Below are 20855 nucleotides of genomic sequence, written 5' to 3'. Positions count from 1 at the left end.
GCCATTGCAGAAGAAACACAGATTTCTTATCAGTGGCAGCAGATGGCGAGGTCACAGGGTTGCCCTGCTAATCCTGTCTAGCTGTCACACATCCAGTATAGTAATTGTTGAAAGGGGAGAGGATTACTTTAAGAAAGGAATTTTTTTTTCACCCTGAGCACTTTCCAGTGTATACATTGGTTTAAAAAAAAAAAACAGGGATCCCTGGGTGGCGCAGCGGTTTGGCGCCTGCCTTTGGCCCAGGGCGCGATCATGGAGACCCGGGATCGAATCCCACGTCGGGCTCCCGGTGCATGGAGCCTGCTTCTCTCCCTCTGCCTGTGTCTCTGCCTCTCTCTCTCTCTCTGTGACTATAATAAATAAATAAAAATTTATTAAAAAAACAAACAAACAAACAAAAAAAAAAACAGTAACTATAATAGCTCTCTAGTTTTTGTGAACAGAGTAGGGCAGCTAAATTAAGATGTCATTTGTTAGTAGTAGAAAATTCTCCTTCAGAAGCTGTTAGTGGATGAGTTTGAGTTGATCGTAGAGTGTGTTTTTTAAACACGATGTCTCTCGATGCTACGTGGGGCAGCTGTCCGGCGCCTCCCTGATTTCTGGAAGGGGGCAGAGGGCAGAGACCTCATGTCAGCACCACTGTGCCCCTGACGAGGGCCTAGGTCCCCATACTGGTCCTAACCCGTCTTCTTGAAATAGGTTTTTGTCATCTGCTTTCCTTCTGAGATGAGCGAGGGCAGGCCTGGGACAGTTTCTCTCCAGGACAAGAAGCAGATTCAGACAGGATGCCTGAATATTTATTTTTGCCATTTAATATTCTTAGGAAAGGGTTCCTGAGTTCAGGAACCTTCCCCAAAGTAGGAAGGAGAAACCCTTGAACTATGTGGTTTCTTTGAAATTGGGAATGCTTGACCTTGTCCTAACTAGCTTACAGAAAGAAGCGTCCAGCTCAGAAGAAATGATGCATTAGTATAGCCGAGCATAGGGAAGGACTGCTCTCCTAATGCCAGACTGCTTATTCTGTAAATTATGTGCCCTGGGGAGGCCCAGCTATGGGGAGGCCAGAGAGGCCTGGGGAGGCCTGGCCTTGGAGAAGCCAGGAAGGCCCATCATGCAGCCTGTAGCAATGCTCCCTGTTGTCCTCATGAAAGGTGGGACCACATGGGGCCCTATATTCAGGGTTCTGAGTCCAAATTCAGAATGGGGAACAGCCTTTCACCTGAAGACGAGTGCCCAGGGTGAAGGCTGAGCATTGGGGCCCCAGCCACAGGGGGTGAATCCCTGACTCCCGGTGGGTTTGCTCCATCTGGATTACCACTTGTTGCTCTTGCGGTGGCTCCTTCCGCTCAGGCTCAGGCCATGCTGTCTGGATCTGTGAAGGCTTACCTGCCTCCAGGTGGCCAGGAGTCCCTTATGAAAGCTACACATCTGTGCTCTTTTTAACCACCTAAACTAAGCATGGGGGTGCTGCCTGGGGTAGGGGTCTTTTTCCAAAGGAGAAAGGCAGAGCCCAGCTGGAGAAAGGGCTCACCCGAGTCACATAACTGATGTGGGCAGAGCGGCCCCAGGGCTTTGGGCTCTCCTTCCACGTGCTGCGTCTGGTACACTGGACACCTCTCTTGTTCCTGGGCTTGCTTGGCATTGATAAAACCTCTCTTCTTTGCTGAATTCCAGAAATGGCTTCAGACATCCCAGGATCGGTGACGTTGCCCGTTGCCCCCATGGCGGCCACTGGCCAGGTGAGGATGGCTGGGGCCATGCCCGCCCGTGGAGGAAAGCGCCGTTCTGGGTAAGCAAACAGCATTTCCAGGAACCGGGCTTACTACATGTTGAGCAACACTCTTGACCTGTTAGGGAAATACTGTCTCTCCCCCTCCTGGAGAATAAAAGCTCAGCAGTTTGCATGCTGTTTAGATTTTGCAAGATCCCTAAGTATGCATGTGATTTGTCTCTGAGTGTCTGCCCCAGCCCCCAGCTGGGGCCTTCTGTTTGCTTGTCCTTGTGGCCAGGAGGTGCTTTGTGGTCCTGCTGGGCCTTGCTCAGGCCATCTCCGGGAGTGGGGGGAGCTCACAAGTACCCCTGCCTGAGCATACCAGCCATCAGTGGAGGGCAGCGCTCCAGGCCTGAGTTCTAGCCCCTGTGGGCAGTGAGGGTCCCCCACCTCCCACCCCTCAGTGCTCTTGGATCCTGCAGCCAGTCTCTGCTGACTCTGGTACGGTTCAATGCTGGGGGGGATCACAAACATATCGCCCTTGGGCTAATGGATCCAAAAACCCCATCTACTCAGGAGTGTGGCTCCTGTAGCTTCAGACGTAGATCTCAAACACCAGCCAGGGGCGCTTGAGGGGCTGAGTCGGTAAAGCATCTGCCTTCGGCTCAGGGGTCCTGGAATTGAACCCCACATTGGGCTCCCTGCTCAGTGAGGAGCCTGCTTCTCCCTCTCCCTATGCTGCTGCCTTGGCTCTGCTCTCTCTCTCTCTCTCTCTCTCTCTCTCTCTCTGTCTCTCTGTCAAATAAATAAATAAAATCTTAACAAAACAAAACGCCCGCCAGCTAACAAAAATCCTTGCAGGGACAACAAGACTGACATTTTCAGACCCTGTCCGTTGCCCAGCCCTACTCTGCACCAAATCAGTGTGATTCTCACTGAAATCTCTGATAATGTTTCTCATGAAGTAGAATCAGCCTGTCCCCCTAGTGCCATTTCTGACAGCACAGGGCTCCCCGGGAGTGCGGGACACACTGCCCCCAGCCCCGGGCCTGCCCACCGTCCTCCTTCCAGACCCTCTGCTCCTCTACCTGGCATGACTCTGGAAGAGGCATCAGGGGACAGGCATGCAGGATGGTCTGGAGTGCAGTGCAGCCAGGATGGACAGTGTGTTCCGCACTGTGTTTCTAGATCATTCTAGATGGTGGAAGTGCTATGTGCACTACACGGTCTTTAAAGGAGGGGCTCAGATTTGGATACATACTGAGAGAGTGGGAGAGGCTGAGAAGCAGCTTCGTGGCTGCACCAGCTCTCCCCCTGGTTCAGGGCTCACTCCCTGGGCCCTGCTGCAGTGGGTTCGGTGACCCCCAAGGGCTGGTCCCCAGGGTAGACCCACAGTGACAGAGTCAGGGTCCCCAGAGCAGACCCACAGTGACCGAGTTGGGCCCTGGGGTGCAACTCCACAGACCCGTTCCAGGGCTCATTGCAAATCACCTACAGTCCCTTCCGAATTAGCTCTTTGGGCAAACGGGGCACCAAGCTCGGTGCTCTCTCACTGTTGCAGGGAGGCAGGTGCTGTTAACACGTCAACTTGCTAACTTTTTTTTACAGATGCCAAGAGTTTTAAAATTATTTTAAATGTGCATGTTCCCTCATTTCCATTCCCTGGAGACAGAGCTCTGTGATTGGCCAGTACTTTTTTAAAAGAAGCTGGTACAGGGATGGAGAGGGCAGTGGGGTCAGGGCCAGGCAACCATGCTCAGGTGCAGCCTCATCTTTACAGGGAGAACAGCCCCTCTGTGCTGGGGGGCCGGTTCTGAGCCTCCACCAGGTGTTCCTGCCCCCCACCCCACTACACGGTGTTGGGGGGGGGGTGGTCTGTGCTCAGGGCTGGGCCGCAGGGGGCTGAAGCTGACCCCAGCCCACTTAACACCCTGACTTCTGTTTGCCACCCTGGCTGGTGATCAGACCATGGATCAGGCTTTCCTGAGGAAGTTGTCCCCAGCTGTCCCTTCCCTAGCAGATCTCACACACACATATACACACATACACACACATACACACACATACACACATATACACACACTCAGCATCCATGGGAGGTAGAGGGGACCCGGGGTGGTAGGGGACAGAGCCTGAGGCCATACCACCTCCAGCTAAGGAAGTCAGACATCACAGACACTGGAGAGATTCATGAGGAGGGACAAGGACTACTGACACGCTGGTCAATAGTGTAGACAAGGTGTCAGCCCTTAAGGACAGACCAGAGACCTGTCCCCCCAAGTCCTCATTCCTGGGGAATGTGCCTTCTTCCTTTCCCCTGTCCCAGGGAGGGAGCAAGCAAACTGTGGTTCCTTTTGCTCAACTCCAGTGACTTAGAGGCCTATCCTCCATGTCTATGCAAGGAAATGTGCATTTGCACAGGCTGTTTCCAGAGTTATCCTTGCAGCTGGCATTTTACGCTGTGGATCTGCTCCCGATAACACCTGATCACCTCCTAAACACTTAGCTAAAGGCGCTGCCTCTTCCCTGGGAATGTGGGGCTCTGGAGAGACACGGAGAGAGGAAGGTAATGAGAGAGAGGGCATCGGTGGCGGGAAGGCCACAAAGGCCAGGGTCTTCTTGCTGCCCCAGTCCCTAACCCAGTTTCCAGGGAAAGCCATGCATCCTTCCCAGAGCTTCAAAGCCCTGGGGAGCTGGTCTGGGCAGGGTTTGGATCTGCCTAGCCTATCCCTGCAGCTCCCTAAGGTGCGAATGTCCTTCTCCAGGAGCCTGCAGCATGCTGAGCACCCTGCTAGCAGCCAGGACACAAGGAGATAAGGGCTCAGGAGTTTCAGATTCTCTGAAAAGTGATTCCACATGTGTGGGAAAGATGAGATGAAGCAAGTCACCTTGTTCCCTTCTGTCGAGACCTCCCTGATTCCAGAGCCAGGGTGGGAGGGACACTTCACACTTCTGGTGAAGGGGACACTGGCCCCCAGAACCAGCCTTGGTTTGGTGGTGGTGGTGGGCAGAGCCAGGCCAGTCCCTTCAACCCCATCTTGGAGCCCAGTGTTGGGCTGTCTTAACACCAGTGTCTCCATCCACAGCAGGGGGAATGTGGTCATAGAAACATCGTATCCTTGTAAATGTGTGTCTCACTTGGTGAGCGTTTGTGTGCTTAGATCTGGCAGGGCTGCAGCCCTGCTGGCTGGTCCAGGCTCTGGAGGACGGGTGTTTCTGCACCTGTGACCTCCCTTGTTGTGAGCAGGAGCCTAGAGCTGGCCCGGGGTCCTCTGGCAGTACCACTCTGGGACCTGCCTATCAGCACGGCATCTCCCTTCTTCTAAGAGCCTGAGTACATCTCATCTGATGACTCACCTCAGATAATTCATTACTGTTACCCAAGCTCTGTCCTGGGGACTCACATCACTCACTCTTAACTAATTACAAGCTCGGAAATGCCTTTTCTGGTATTTTATTGAGGTAAGGATTCTTGCCCATTGACAGGAAAGTGAGGCGGTGCATTTTTAGCCCATTTTTTGAAGTGTCTTAGATCATCCACGTGTTGTACCGAATTCTGTAAAGTGAATACAGTAGGATTTCAAAGTCATATCTTGACTTCTCTCTTTTATTATCCAGATGCTTCAGTATAGTAGAGGCACATAAAGAACATAAAACAAAGGATGATTTACTTAGAATTTTTGCAGCAGAAGAAATAAGCCTAGCTATTGGAGTCGTGTTTAAAGTAGGGGATTAGCAGCGGTGACAGACACCTGAAGGTAGTGTCCTGGGAAGTGCTGAAGACCCCATGTCCCCAGGAATTGGGTTTTCCTCTGTAGCTGATGAGCAGTGAGACTCGTGGGGTCAAGTAAGTTATCCTGAGGGTCTGACCAGTCGTTTGTGGACTGGTTTATCTTCTGGGCTCACCCCATAGTGTACTCCTCCAAATTACAGAATTTGGTCACTGCACATGTGCGATTACATATGCACAAATGGGGAGGCATGGTTTCATGGTCTCTAATTTTTTGTAGACTGATCCTGGTCCCTGAGCTCCCCGCTGACTTCCTTATACCCTTGGCTTGCTCCACGGAGCCGGCTGACCTGCCCTCAACTGGGACTGCGTGCTCCACCCAGATGGCTCATGTCCCCGCCTGTTGGCATTACCAGGGTCCGGGGAAAAAATGGAGCTATCTTTACGAAAACTGGGGTGACCCATCATCCTGATTTGGCCTGGGGCTTTCCCAGTTTTAGCACTGAAGTCCCGCATCCTGAGAATCCTGAGTCCGGGAAAACTGGGATGCTTTTTCACCCTAAATACCCCAAAAATCATGCAGGATGAGTCCGGGGGGCTGACTAACACATGGCATCTTGCAGGACCCCAATTATCACACTCCCGTCAACTTGCTGACGGGCATTTTAGAGATAACCATACATCTCACACTCACTCAAGGCTTTGCTGAATGCTTACATACATCCTTAGGAATTTCGAAAATGCGCTTTGTTTTCCTTAGCTCTGAAATGTGTGACAGGCCCGGAGGTTAAGTCATCTCTGTGTGGACAGCACCATCCCTGTTTCCCCCGGTGAGCACTGGGTGGCAGTGTGGCTCTGCAGCTCTGTAGGTGGGAGGTGGGGTGGGGGGGAACCTCGGGAGCAGCATTTTTGGTGGGCTTGCCCAGCTGTCACTTCTGGTAAAAGGTGAGGTGGTGGCTTCATGATTCTGCAGGATATTGATGGCTTTGCTCCATTTGGAAAGTCATGCATGTGGCTCCCTCTTGCCCATGACACAGATGACTGTGCAGCAGCGGCCTGGTGCCTGGCTGCCCAGACCACAACGGGGGCTGTGTGTCTGTCTTGGCAACAGTGTGCACATGGTCTTTAACTCTCCTTTCCCTTCCTGACCACTTTTCCACCCCACCTCCCCTGTCCTGGGTATTTAGTTAAAATTGTTGTTGCCCCTACTCTCATCTAATATCTTTTGTTCTGTTCCTAGCAGCTAGTGTGGCCCACCTGCCTGGAAATGAGGGATTCCAAACTGGCCTTGGGTCCCTTCGGGTCATTCCAAAATGAACAGATGCCTGGATTAGGACTCTGGCCACCCTCCACATAAAGCAAAACCAAACCAAACGAATGATAGCGTTTTAAAGAAGAAAATACTCCTTTGCCCTGATTCTAGTCCCTAAGTTCCCCGCAGCCCAGAGAAGGAATACTGTTTCTCTCATGGGGACCTCTCCTGTGTGGAGAGGAGAGATGCAGAGTGACGTTTGCTTGACATCGAAGATCAGTGTCGGTGATGAAATCATAGTGCAGGATACAAAGAGCTCTGCCTTTGCACCCTGGCCATTCCCAGTGGCTGGGGCATCCCATACCTTGCTCAGGTCACCATTACCCACCCAGAGCCGGAGATGGGGTCAGTTCCCTTGAGGCCAGCACACTGTCCATGCTGTGCTGAGCTGCTCTGAGTGCTGGCTGACAGGCGGGCTGGCATCCCCTCTGCGTGGAGTCCACAGGACTGCGCCTCACTTGGCCCCTTGGTCCCACCGAGGACGGGACAGATGATGCAGTGGCTCTGGGACAGTTTTCTCTGAGGAGCCGCCTCACCCTGAATGTCCAGGGGAGCCAGGACATCCGTAGTGTTTCTTGTTTTGTTCTTGGAAGATTCTGGGTACAGCTAATGCTAATTCATTACCCCGGCGTCTTCCAGGGTAACATTAATTGACCTCAGAGATGGTTGGCATTTGGAGAAAAGGAGTTTGGGGTATTAGTTAAACAAATACCTATCAAGACCTTCTGTGTTATGTTTGTACTGAGAGGCCCAGGAGGTGGGTTCTGAGTATTGGGTGAGTTTCAAAGAACAGGCAGGTACTTTGAGCAGCTCAGGCCTCAGGTCACTGTTTCTCTCTCCACATGCATTTATTCAGGTTTAGACATTAGGGGATAGTGGCCCTAGATGCCCTTTTCTCTTTGACTCATGTGGAGCCACACGCCCAAGCAGCACAGTCTGTGCTAATCCCTTTATCGCCCTTAAAGCATCCTGCCTTAGAGCTCTGTGAGCGTGCTGACGATATACCACAAAATACAGTGCAACATGTGGCGTCTGTGTGGAATAAAAGATGTAGAGAGGAACAGGAGCCCCCAGCATTGCTAGGGTACAGGGAACGTTGAGCCCAGCAAGTGGCTGGCAGCCTGTGCGTGGCCCTGAGGTCACAGGTTGATGCCGCCACACGGTTGCATGAGTTCCCAACGGAGTAAGGAATGGCGCTCACACTGAGGCCTTTTCTTGGCCCCTCCTCATCCCAAACCTATGTGCTGACCACGTACAGGTGGCGATTTTTTGCACTGCCAACTGTTGGAACTGTGCAGCGTCTGTCCAACCGAATGAGGTTGGGTTGCCAGCAGCTCGTGTCACCCGTGAAATGTTCTGTCTGTAATGCATCTCCTCGTGCTCTTGGCTTTTCAGGATGGACTTTGATGATGAAGATGGTGAAGGGCCCAGCAAATTTTCGAGGTGAGTTTACTTTACGTTCCTTGGATTTCAGGAAGCCAACACCAGCCATCCCCATAGGGGAACACGCAGGGACTTCAGTGTCTTCTGTCACTGAAAAAGCCATTGCCTGTAGTCTGACACCCTTGTCCTGTGCCCACGTTTGATCCAGGGACAGGAGCACCCCAGCTGAGACCATGGTGTCAGGTCACCAAGGGCGGATGGTGGGCCTCCAAAGTTAACTGATGAGGTATTAGCTCTGCTGGCTCTTTAAACTAAACAGTGACTTCTAAGTTCTACAGACTCGTTTTTAAAAGATAGACTAGAGCTCAAGTTTAGAAAAAACACTCAAGATACAGCCCCTTTTCCTACCATGGATGATAAGGGGACACCTGGGGCAACAGGGTGGCCACGTCCTGGATGCAGGCTGCAGAACTGCACTGGGAGGTCCTAAGAGCCTTGTCATCACCAGCCACAGGACAGCGTGGTGACCGGGCTGGGGGGACTGCCCTGAGGGCACACCATGTCCCAGAAAGGACAGTGGGGTGCAGGTGCTGGTGTCAGTCAGCACATCATGTATGGGACAGACGAGGTAGGCACAGACCCTCGGTTCGTACCTCTTCCTTTCTCTTCCTCTCTCTCTCTCTCTCTTTCTTTTTTATTTTTATTTTTGTTTTTGTTTTGTTTAAGTTCAGTGTGAGGTTTGGCAGTGTTGAGAGAGAATCATGGATCATTTCGCGGATTTTAGAAAGTGCCCGTGTGTACTCAGTCTGCTTACGAGGGGCCTGCTGGATATCCCACCCCACCTCCAGGCATTCCCAATTCCTGGTCCTGGGTGACACTTCCTCTAGTGTCTACACCTCACAATTCAGATTGACGGCCTTCGTCCTTTTTCCAAAGTTCTAGACAAATGATGTCCGTGGGGAGCCCCGGGTCCCCTGACCTCTCCACTGTGCTTGGCTCACAGGGGTGGCTGTGAACTGAGTGCGCTTTGCCCCAACCAAAGGGACACCTATGTCCATTGCTGTGCCTGGGCCTCCCAGGGTCTGTACGTCCCTAGTGAACATACTGCCCTTGTGCACCGTCCTCCCCAAAAGCTGTTCCCTCCATCCTCCATGTCAGCTCTGGGGAGAGAGCAGACAGGAGACGGAGAATACTCTACTCTCTAATGACCCCGGAGCTTCTAATCAAAACAAGACATCAGTTTCGATAACAGAAGCGTGTGTTTTCCCTTGGTGCGAATGGGGCTGCAGCATAGATGTCCACCCGTTTCCTGGGAAAAGCTTTCCTTACAGGGAGTGCTTTGTTCCCAAAACAGAACCAGCCGTGGAGATGGGACACGTGCCTGCCTGTCCGCGTCCACGCTTGCTGCACACCACCCCCTTCTTGAGGAGACACTCACTCCTCATATCTCTGGGTCAGATTCCCCTTCAAGATAACATTCCAGACGGTGTGGAGCTCAGGAAATGGTGATTTCTGAGGTCTTGGGACAGAGAAGAGGAGAGATGCAGAGTGACGTTTGCTTGACATCGAAGATCGGTGTCGGTGATGAAATCACAGTGCAGGATACAAAGAGCTTACTGTAGGAAGGCCCATCATTAAGAAACAAACCTTAGACTTCAGGCAGTGGTCTCATAAGGCTGTCAGCAAGTCCATTTTTACATGGTTCAGACCCAGGCTTCTGCGAGCCACAGCCTTCCCTCCACACATTAAAAACAAGAGGAGAGGGTGGGACGTGTTTGTGACATATGCAGGTACTTAGGGGTTGAGTGTGGAAGAGCGCGGGGCTGCACCACTGCCTCCTGGTGGGGTAGTCAGCCAGGGGGTGCAGCTAAGTCACTCGGGGTTGGGGTTGCCACAGAGAATATCTCCCCCCCACTCGGCCAGTGGCTGCTGCCAGAGGTCCCGTCCAGAGGGTCTCCTGCCAGCGTGGTGCACGGCACGCCTGGAGCCACTTCCACCCCCCCACCTCTCCACCCCCTGCTTACAGGCAGCCCCAAGAAGCCTGTCCAGGGCGGCCCGGGAAGAGAGGGTGGCAGAGGTGCAGCACCCGGTGCAGTTTTGTGACTCAGAAGCTGACCAGGGTGCTGAGCCATGACTTCCGTCCACTCATGTTTGTTCAGCTAGCTTTCCCAGCTTTTCTCAGGGGTGGTCCAAAATTCCATCATCCTACCCATCATCAGACCCATGTCTCGGTTTTTATCTCGGAAGTATGGCCACAGTCACACAGGAGGTAAGTTGGTCAGTTTTCTCAGACCCACAGCCAACTGCTTGGTACAGGGAGGGATGCTGATTTCACAGGACTCAGGGCGGGGGAACCAGGCAGGTGCAGCAGAGGAACAGCCGGCTGGGTGGTTGATGTTGAGGACAGGACAGCTGCAGAGGTTGAGCTATAGCCCCGGCTCCAATGTGGCCGGGGTGAGGCCAGGAGCCGGAAGGGCACGAGGGTTGATCACACAGGAGAGTGAAGGCTAACCGTATGCTCACCAGATGGAGCCACCTCGGCCTGCAGTCTGTGGCGGCAACCTGGGTCTGCAGCTCTTCCGTCTCTTTCTCTTTTGATATCCTTGGAATCCTGGATCACCCACACTCCTGGCTCAGGCACAGCCTGTGGCCTCTGCACCCCCAGATGAGGATTCAGCTGAGCTCTGCCACAGGAGGGAAGGCTCCTGGGCAGAAGGGAGGGGACAGTAGAGAGGATTTGTCCCCCCTTGCCCTGAGGCTGCTGGGCATGCTGGTGCAGGGTGCCCATACATCCTGGTGTCCGCAGGTGCAGCCCATGGGGGACGGTGACAAAGGTCTCGAGGGTAGAAGAGACGAGGTGGGCCCAGGTGGCGCAGGAGGAGCAGGGGTGTAGAGTGACCTTTCTTCCCAAGGCTGTGTCTGGGGAGGGCAGCCTGACCTCATGGCCACCTCTGGGAATTCCTGGGGTCCAGTCACAGACCCTAACAGTGGAGGGTGATGGGCTCTCTGTCTCTGGGAAAACCCATCACACACCAGAAAGTGTTTCTCCAAAGACAAGTCTCCCTGGCAGGTGGTCATGGGGCAGAGCCTCCTTTGGGGAGGCCAGCATGAGCCCCCCAGTCCCAGCGCTGAGTGGGTGGCTCTGGCTGACCTGGGGGGGTGGAGATGAGGACCCATCCTGCCCAGCAGGGCCTGCAGCCCCAGCAGAGGAGAGGGCAGACTCCTTCCTCCTGGTCCATGGCTCAGGACCTGAGCTTCCTCCCTGCACGGCTCCCACTCCAGGTGGCACATTTTCTGGTGAGTCCTGGGATTTCTTCCCAAGCCTGCAGCTGGGATCAGCCACCTCCGGTGGGAAGTGGTATGAATATTGTTGCATAGGTGGGATGGCTGACATCCCGGAGCTGTCACATCCCGCATTCTTCATGTGATTTACATAGGTGTGTACACATGCATGCGTATGGGTGCAGCAGTTCATTAAACAAAAGGAATAAAAACATGAAAAATAATTATTTTTCGTATTAGATTTACAACTTTGGAGCAACTGAGCACTCACTCCCAAACCTGTCATTCTGGTCACGGCATGGTATCGACCTTGCCGTATTTAGACTCATTCTATACCCTTTCTCCAAACACTCCAGTGACCCTGCAGGTGCTCTCAGGTCTGTGGCTGTGAATGCAGCCATGGGTTTGCAGTGACTGGTAAGCTTGAAACCCAAAACCCTGTAGATTTAATGGTGTCTCTCATCCTTCAGTGAATGGGTCTACGTGACCTTCCTGAGGTCCCGTCTGTGTGACTTGTCTATTTCCTGCAGCTCTTGCAGCACCCGACTGTGCCCGTCAAGAGTTACGGCTTATATTTTGTAGAGTTCAGCCAGTGAGCCTCTAACGTTACCCAAAAGTAAGGATATTCACAATAGGCAAGTTTCCACATGGTTGGCTTTTTATTTTTCATCCCACTTATTTTGATACTTTCAGCTTGATTCTGTGTGGTATTTATGCTCTTATACTTTTTTTTTTTTTTGGCTTTATAGATTGTGGTGATATTTTACTTTTAATCTTTCTGTCTGAACTTATTTTATTTGTTTGAGAGTGAGTGCATGAGCAGGGGGAGGGGCAGAGGAGAGGGAGAAGCAGTTTCCCTACTGAGCAGGGAGCCTGATATGGGACTCGATCCCAGGACCTGGAGATCATGACTTGAGCTGAAGGCAGATGCTCAACCAATCGAGCCACCCAGGTGCCCCATCTTTGCATCTAAATTAACTCACCTTGTTTCGTTTATGGGTATGATGATGAAAACCTCATTGATAAGGGGAAAATATCTGCTTGGCGGGCAGAAAAAGTGGAGGATTGTTTTTCCCCAGAATTCTTAGTCTGTCCATCTTAGCTTAGAAAGCTGGGTCTTTTGTTTCTAGGTGGGAAGATGCTGGAAGTAGTTTCGATGCGGGGAGGATGGCCAGGAAGGAGCAAGGGTTGTCTTCTGTCGTGTGGGTCACATGCATTGGCCGTGTGAGCTCTCTTGACAGCACGAAGAGGTTCAGCTGACCCAAGATGAACATTTCCGGACTTTCTAGACTATGCCTCAGCATCCTCAGCTCTCGTGAACCAGAAAGGTGTTGCAGATGAGCTGGGTAGAACTTGGCAGAGAGTGGCCCACGAACACCCAGATGAGTGGGGAGTTTGGTTGAGATTCCTGTTTCTGTGGCTTGGGGTTAGGATCAGGGGGAAAAGGCTTGGGAATCTGTTTCCAGTGGAGCCTACTCTCTCACCGCAGGTGGGTGTGGGCCAGCCTTCTCTTCGGGGGAGATGTTGGGCACTCGTGTGATTGATGTGGTCTTGATGCCTTCTTTACTTTGTCCAGCTGCCCACCCCTATTTCTGTCCTGCAGAGGTGAACCTTGCCTTGCAGGACTTTGCTGGAGGAGGAGGGCATTCCTGGGGTCCTAGGGCATCCTGGGCTGTGTCTCTCTGGAAGCTGCCAGGCATTTCCCTCCCGTGATGCCTTAGCTATCTTAGCCTCTCGGGGAGTTGGGTTGGGGGGTGCCTTTTGGCTCTAGATCCAGGACCAGTGAGCACACCATTGAGGAGCCTGGCTCGGGTCCTGCTGAGTCAGCCCCTCCCTGAGCCTCAGGCCCCTCTTCCACAGAGGGTGGCAGGGCTGTAGTAGGGCGGGGAGTGGGAGGGAGCGGGCGGGGGGGGGGGGGGGGGGGGGGCAGATGCAGTGATCACTGAGGCCCTGGTGAGCTGGAAGCTGCTGTATAAACATGGAGGGGGTGTGTCCTGCTGGGGACAGGGTGATAAGAGGCTGGGTTTTGCCCCATCTTTGGAGGATTGGGGCTTTTTCCTCCCCCACCTCTCTGGGTCACACGGGAACCTTATCTTCAGCTTAGATGTGTGGGTACCTTCCAGCTGCCTTGCAGAAAAGTGCCTTGCATGGCTCCCAAGGGCAGGGTGCCTGCCTCCTTCCCATGGAGGGAACATCCTTTGCCCCTTCTAGAGAAGCCTAGTAAGGGACGCCTCCCAACTGGATCTGCCTCTGGGGGTCTTCCCACAGGGCCCTCAGCTAGCCTTGTCGTGAAGCTGCACAAAATGGCTTTCACAGGCCTTCACGGCTCTCCTGGTGTTCCGCCCTGCTGCCTGTGCTCCTGCCCAGGGCAAGATGGCCAAGACAGGAAGGGTGTTCCCTGCAAGCCCAGCAAGATACAGGCTCCCTTCCTGCCATCAGGGAGGAGGCTGCATATTAGCCTTCCCAGTGCCTCTGGGCAAGAGATGAGAGGGAAGCTCCTCCAGGGTTCCCAGCAGGAATGCATCCTGCATCCTGACCACCCTCCCAAGAGGCCAGACTTCCTGCAGCCCTGGACAGCATTCTCTCACACTGTCTACAAACTGAGGCCTTGGAGGGAGACCACCCTAGAGCAAGCTCACCCAGCCTTTCCTGGGTCCCCAACCAGCACCCCCTGTGCCTCCTGTGAGAGGTGCACGGTGCAGGGCATAGGTACAGGGATGGTGAGGAAGGCCGGTTCAGGGTGGGCTCCCATGACTTCTGTACCCACTTAGGAATGGTGGAGAGAAGTAAGAGGAAGTCTTGAATCTTCCAGGGCAGGATCTGTGTTGGTTGGAGCACGTGGGATCCCCCCCCGATCAAGTGCCCCCTTCCCTGGAATTGCCTCCATCCCCTTTCTGTGGTTACCTCTTACCCGAGAGCCATTTGTCTCTGCCCCTGTGTCTGCCCCGAAGAGCAGGAGCCCTGGTGCTGCCTCCGGGCATTTGCACTGCTCCCGTTGCTCAGCTGTTGGCTTGTGGGTTCTCCCAGCTTTCCCGATGGGGTCGGGAAGCACCCCCACTTCTCACGCTCCCCGTTCTTCACTGCCTTCCCATCCGAGGCCTGCCCTCCATCCTGCCCTCCTGCGCTTTTCTGATCCTGCTGGTCTCCTCCCAGAATACACCTCCTGGTCCCGTTGCCAGGTCGCCGCCCACCCCTCCAGCCCCTGTGCCCTCTGGGCCACCGCTTCTGTCCTTTCTGCTTCTGCCCTGTGGTTTTTGTGTTCCACGTGCCTTCCACAGTGTTTCATCCTGCCTCATTTCTACTATGCAAGATGCTGCCTCACCATCCTCATGAGCTGTACCCCTGCAGATGGAGGATGGGAGTGGGCAATCCTCATTTCCCCTCTGGGTGCCTGGCTCAGTGCTCCTCAGATCAAGTGGGTGGAAGGTGCCCACTGGGCTGCCTGGGTCAGCTCGCACCAGTGCCTGAGCTCAGCTGCAGGCACGCTTGATGTGTGCTGGTGCTGTGCAAAGCCCTCAGCCTGGGTACGCGGCTGCCATGCAGCTGGCATGTGACTGTGCTGACAGCCCGTCTACTGCCCGGTGGGGAGGATGGGTTCTTGGCCTACTCAGTACAGGCGGCACATGCAGTGGCCTTGCCCAATGTGGTTCTTTATTTGCTGTATGTGTCTCACACCCGGAGCACCCGTGAAACCCTAAATCCTATAACAGACGTCTCGTGTCTTTCCAGAATATTTTTTAAACCCAAGTAACATCCCCACCAAGCTCTCAGTAGTTTTTAAAAAGGCCTTTGGGGTTTGCCCCATCAAAAAAAAATAAAAATAAAAAAAATAAAAATAAACCCAAGTAACAGCTTCGTGCCAGTGTTGTAGAGCAGAGCTCTTTCACCCTAAAGGTAGTAATACCAAGATAAAAACATTCGACCATCCTGTCTGCAAGTTTTCCATTTTAACACACCACAGAGATGGAAGTCAGGAATCCTTCACAGTGCTGTTGAAATTGTAATTGGCCTCGTGCTGTTTAATGAGCCAGGGATGCACCTGCTCTACCCCGGAGCTGTAGAGGATGTGCGGGGCCCAGAGCAGAGGTGTGTTCACAGCCTTCCGTGGAGTCGGTCTGCAGCCTCGCTGTCTACTTAGTGACAGGAGGATGGCAAGGCCACGTGATGCTTCTCACTCTGGGGCCAAAGGAAGGCTCATATCCGTGCAGAACATCACTCCATTCAGCGTGTGGGCATGTGCCCCCCACGTGGAGACTCAGGTGTGCACGCGGAGAGCACGCTGGGTTCACCTCCCAGGCCAAAGGGTAATGCTTCAGTCTTCTGTGCCTAGAGAAGAGCCCTGGGGTGCGTGGGAGAAATGGGAAGGTTTAGGACACATTTCGAGGTGAGCCAGAGGCTCCTGGAGAAGCCTGGGTGCAGAGACAAAAGTCTCACCGAGGTGTCTGAGCAGCCGAGCTCGCGTGTGTTCAGAGCACCAGCTGGCCCAAGGCAGCGTGTCTGCTGGTCACTTGGCGCTAACGGATGTGCCATTTATCCTGTGAGGTAGTCGCCCCTGGTCTGACGTGTCTCTTCCCCCGCCCCCTCTTCTTGTGCTTTCGGGAAGAGAGAACCACAGCGAGATCGAGAGGCGGCGGCGGAACAAGATGACGCAGTACATCACGGAGCTGTCGGACATGGTGCCCACGTGCAGCGCGCTGGCCCGCAAGCCGGACAAGCTCACCATCCTGCGCATGGCCGTCTCCCACATGAAGTCCATGAGGGGCACAGGAAACAAATCCACCGACGGCGCCTACAAGCCTTCCTTCCTGACAGAGCAGGTACCGCATCGCCCGCCCCGGGTTATGTCACTGGGGGAGGGGACAGAGTAATTGTCACCGGGATGAGATAAGCTATGCAGGGACCGGGCTAAAGGTTGAGGAACAGGTGCAATCAGGAGATTTTACCTCCTTTCTTCACAGCAGTGTTTGGCTAACCTTGGCGTCTTTTGCTTTTATGTTTCCTGTCTATCCTAATGAGGCATCCCTGAAAAGTCTGCTGAGCATCTGGACGGCATGCTTACTGTGCTGCCGTGAGAGAAAGGCCGTAGGAAGCCTGCTGTGCTGTGCTGGGGTGCCGGTGCCATCCTGGCGGCAGTCTGGGGGCAGTCATGGGGGTCGTGGTGACAGGATCACCATGGCTAGCACCGAGCCAGATTTTGTCCTTTCTCTCTGGGCATTTTTCCACTTACTCCTTGTCCTAGCCAAGGGAGAAGCCACTAGTATTTGTCCCTGCTATGTAGATAAGGAAACTGTGGCATAGAGAGGGTCAGCAGGTGGCCTGGACTCTGTCCACTCACTGCTCAGCAGCACAGCCCACAGTCGGCATAGGTTGGTTCGGCCCCAGAGCCACACTTTGAACAGCAGTGCTGGTTCTTTTTTTTTTTTTTTTTTAAGATTTTATTTATTTATTCATGAGAGACAGAGAGAGAGAGAGAGAGAGAGAGAGAGAGAGAGAGAGAGAAAGGCAGAGACACAGGCAGAGGGAGAAGCAGGCTCCATGCAGGGAGTCTAACATGGGACTCGACCCTGGGTCTCCAGGATCATGCACTGGGCTGAAGGCGGCATTAAACCGCTGAGCCACTGGTGCTGCCCTGTGCTGGTTCCTGAACTGTTGGGAGGAGTGAAGGCATGGAGTGGCTGATGGGATGGTATTTGACAGATGTTGCAAACCACTACGTGAGCCGAAGGCTTGTGTCCTCTCAGCCATGTCCTGTGCACCACTTGAGGACAAATCCACAAATGCTGAGCCTCAGCTTGCTTGTCTTTGAAACCAGTAGGAGCTTCCTGCCTCCCCGACCCTGAGGGCTTTTGCAGGATAAATGGGATGATGGATCAGAAAGTTCTCGGTGCATGGTGGTGGATACAGGGTGGGCAGCGGACGGATGTGCTCAGGAGGGGTACAGGAGGGTGTAGAGCCCCCCAGCAAGGGGGAATCTCACAAGCCCTGGAGCACATGGCTTGTCACTGGGGCTCTGCAGTGGGGCTGGGTTATGAGGACGCCCCAGAGTATGGGCAGAGAGATGGGAAGCATGGGCTTGACACGAGGGGAACATGGGCACAGGAGCAAGAGACGAGTCTGGAGACAGAACCGTCTGCTCTGCTGGGCTGGGACCTGATCCTGTCAGGGGGTGAAGTTCAGAAACAGGACAAGGAGAAGGAGTGGATGCGGGTGACTGCCTGCCCGGCAGCACAGAGCACCCAAGGACTTGCCAACTCTGTGCCCTCCCCCCCCAATCCGGGAGGCCACAGGGTGCCTGGCCTCACAGGTGTGAGGAGGTGTGACTGTGCTGGGACCTTGGCCAGGGGGACGGAGAGCCTGGCAGTTGGGGCCTGGTGCCCAGCCCCATCTCCCCTCCAGAGGGGACAAGGGGAAGCCCCCACCTCCTGTGGCTGTAGGATCCCGTGCCCATGGTAACCAAGGGGAATTGCAGGCAGGGAATGGGACAGAACCGCCTTCCGCACCCTCTAGCCACTGCGATAAGAACAGTGCTTTTTATCTGCATTTCTTTAATTCAGAAAGGTCCTGCCAGGTCCATATTTGAAATGAACCCTCTCATCCTTATGACTGGGGATTAGGAAGTGAGGAGAGAAGGCAGTTATGTGAGTTTGACAAGTCCGCCCATATTTCTCTCTCCCTTCCTTGGCATGTGGTTGATGTTAGTTACATCTATTAAGCACCAACTGTGTGCCAAGCCCTTACTAAGCCTCTACACACAAGACCTCACTTTTTTTGTTTTTTTTTTAAATTTAATTTTATTTAAATTCAATTAACATACAGTGTATTATTAGTTTCAGAGGTAGCAGTCAGTGATTCATCCATTGCTTGTAACACCCAGTGCTCATCCCATTGTGCCCTCCTGAATGCCCATCCCCCAGTGATCCCATTCCCCCACCCCGTCCCCTCCAGTGACCCTCAGTTTGTTTTCTATAATTAAGAGTCTCTTATGGTTTGTCTCCCTCTCTGATTTTGTCTTGTTTTGTTTTTCCCTCCCTTGCCCTTATGATCCTCTGTTTTGTTTCTTAAATTCCACATATGAGTGAAATCATATGATTGTTGACAAGACCTCGTTTAACCTCACAAAAACCCACTGAAAAACCATGTGAAGAGACGGAAGCTGAGGACGGTAACGGCTGAGTGAAGAGCTGTGGATGACAGCCTTCTTTTCCTCTAGCACCCACACTCTCAGCCTTCCTGGTGGTCTAACCAGAGGGGCAGGGGCACAGGACCTTGGTCACGAGTGACAGGCCCCATGAAGACAAAACTGGGGGTGGGGGTAGGGGAGTGTAGGCAGAGGGGCCGTGATGAAGGTGAGGCTCCATCCTATAAACCTTCTCACAGCCCTAAGCCCGTGTCCTCCAGTACACAGAATTCACCACTTTCCCAGACATCCTGCTCCATTTTTTACAGTCCTTCCTGTTGGAAGTTCTTCTAATACTGAAAATAAAACTGCTGACCCATTCTCTGAACTAAGTGTGTGGCTGGGAGACACAAAGTGGAGGTACAAAGCAAGAGAAATGGACAAAATAAACTTTTCCTTAGAAAAGGCTGTATCGTCTCCTTCTGCCCTAGTTTCCCAGGTGGAGGAGGTATGGATTCTGACCTTGCCAGGGGCTCAGAGCTCCCCACATTCTGCTCCCCAGCACACCCCCATTTTCTGATTTTTGGGTCCCTGGAGTGCCCTGGGGCAGAGAGCCAGTTGCGTCAGATTCCCACCTTTTGCATCTGTGCAGCTAGCACAGGATTGGTGTTTCAGGGGGGCTTCCGTGTCAGGTGACATCTGAACAAAGGATTCCCAGCAAGAAGCGTTTGCCAGCTGCTGACCCAGGAGGATCCCTTTGTTCTTTGGAACATCATCAGTGTGTGGGGTGTTTGGCGGCACACTGTGGGTGCAGGGGCACGTGGGAGAGTTAGCTCCTCAATCCTGAGAAGAACAGAGTCCGTTGCCTTGAGCTTAATGTGAGAATGACATGGTAGGCTGCCACACTTGAGCTGCCTTCAGGTAAAGAAAGGACATCTTTTAACAAAGTTGACTCATGCCCCTCCTGGGATGATGGCAGGGCGTCCTGCTGCCCCTCCATTGATTCCAGGCAGCTTCCTTCCCACCTTTACTGACGATCCAGAGCCCAGTGAGTCAATGTGACCCCAGGGCTGGTACCCCTAACCTCTCTTTTTATTGTAAAGTGAAATGGACAGTGCTGTGTGCCCTGCTTCCTTCCAACATCGCTCTGAGAGACCATTAGGGAATTCTGGAAGTTTGACAGATGCACAAATGTAAGGAGATACTCTCGCATCCCCTGCCAGCATTCAGCTCGGAGTGAGGGAAGAGTAGGAGCAGTAGTGCACCACTGGTGTGGGAGCAGAAGCTGGGAGACTGTCCTTTCTCTTCCCCTGCCCTCCTTCCAGCAGCACCTTTTGTACCGAGCACTGTGTGCTGGGCCCTTCTTGTGCCCTAGTGATGTGGCTGCAGTTTGAATCTGTAGGTTCAGGCTGCTCACACCTCTGGTAGCCCAACACATTCTGACGATCACTCCTTGTTTTCCATCCCCCAGGCTATAAGTTTCCTCTCTACCTAAGAGACAGCTGGTTAAGTCAGGGCCAACATTGTTTGCAGTAGCTGTCTCTTAGAGCTAGGACAAGCTTTGTGCATTTTTAAGCTTATTTTTCAATAAAAAAAGCTATCAAAGTTTTTTAAACTATTTTGTGTCACAGTGAGTGAACAAAAGTTACAGTTTGCTAATAAGAGAATTTAATTGGACTGGGTTTGTCAGTGCTCTGTCCTAATCTTGGAGGTTTTCTTCCCAGGAACTGAAGCACCTCATCCTTGAAGCAGCCGATGGATTTCTGTTTGTTGTAGCGGCAGAGACAGGACGAGTGATTTACGTGTCTGACTCCGTCACCCCTGTTCTGAACCAGCCCCAGTCAGAGTGGTTTGGGAGCACCCTGTATGAACAAGTGCATCCTGACGACGTGGAGAAGCTGAGAGAGCAGCTGTGCACCTCAGAGAATTCGATGACAGGTCAGTGTGCCTCCTTCCAGGAGGCTCTTTGACCCTGGAGACAAATGCCTTTCAGTAAACAGATCAGAAAGCTGGAGATCAGGTAAAGCTGGACATATATTTGACTTGAGGGCGTATATGTGACCTGGCTTGTGCAATGGCTTCATTTATCCTGTAACATTTTTAAAATTGTTTTTAATACAGGATTCTCTTTTCCTATACTTCACCTGCAATTAGGGGCTGTTGTCACTAGGAGGCGATATTGCTACATTAGCCAGAACCACATATTCAGTAATGAGGTTTATGCCTCAAGTATTTAATTATGTGTGTGATCTTGATTATAGACATTTAATACCTAGGCTTTAGTTCCCTGCAATGGAGTTCATTACTGCAACATTTAAAT

General features: G+C 52.9%; 1 protein-coding gene across 13 annotated transcripts in view; it reads left to right on the top strand.

Moving 5' to 3' along the window:
* Positions 1-20855, top strand: part of ARNT2 (aryl hydrocarbon receptor nuclear translocator 2) — a 156393-nt gene that overhangs the window by 39021 nt on the left and 96517 nt on the right. For all 13 annotated transcript variants that reach the window (XM_072737502.1, XM_072737497.1, XM_072737496.1 and 10 more), the window contains 4 exons: positions 1675-1789; positions 8149-8196; positions 16022-16235; positions 20260-20473. In XM_072737502.1, the coding sequence (XP_072593603.1) occupies positions 1675-1789; positions 8149-8196; positions 16022-16235; positions 20260-20473 (591 nt within the window). The remainder of the gene's footprint in view (positions 1-1674; positions 1790-8148; positions 8197-16021; positions 16236-20259; positions 20474-20855) is intronic.

This window comes from Vulpes vulpes, chromosome 14 (assembly GCF_048418805.1).
Source record: "Vulpes vulpes isolate BD-2025 chromosome 14, VulVul3, whole genome shotgun sequence".
NCBI lineage: Eukaryota > Metazoa > Chordata > Mammalia > Carnivora > Canidae > Vulpes > Vulpes vulpes.
This window is presented reverse-complemented; position numbering and strand designations above follow the sequence as displayed.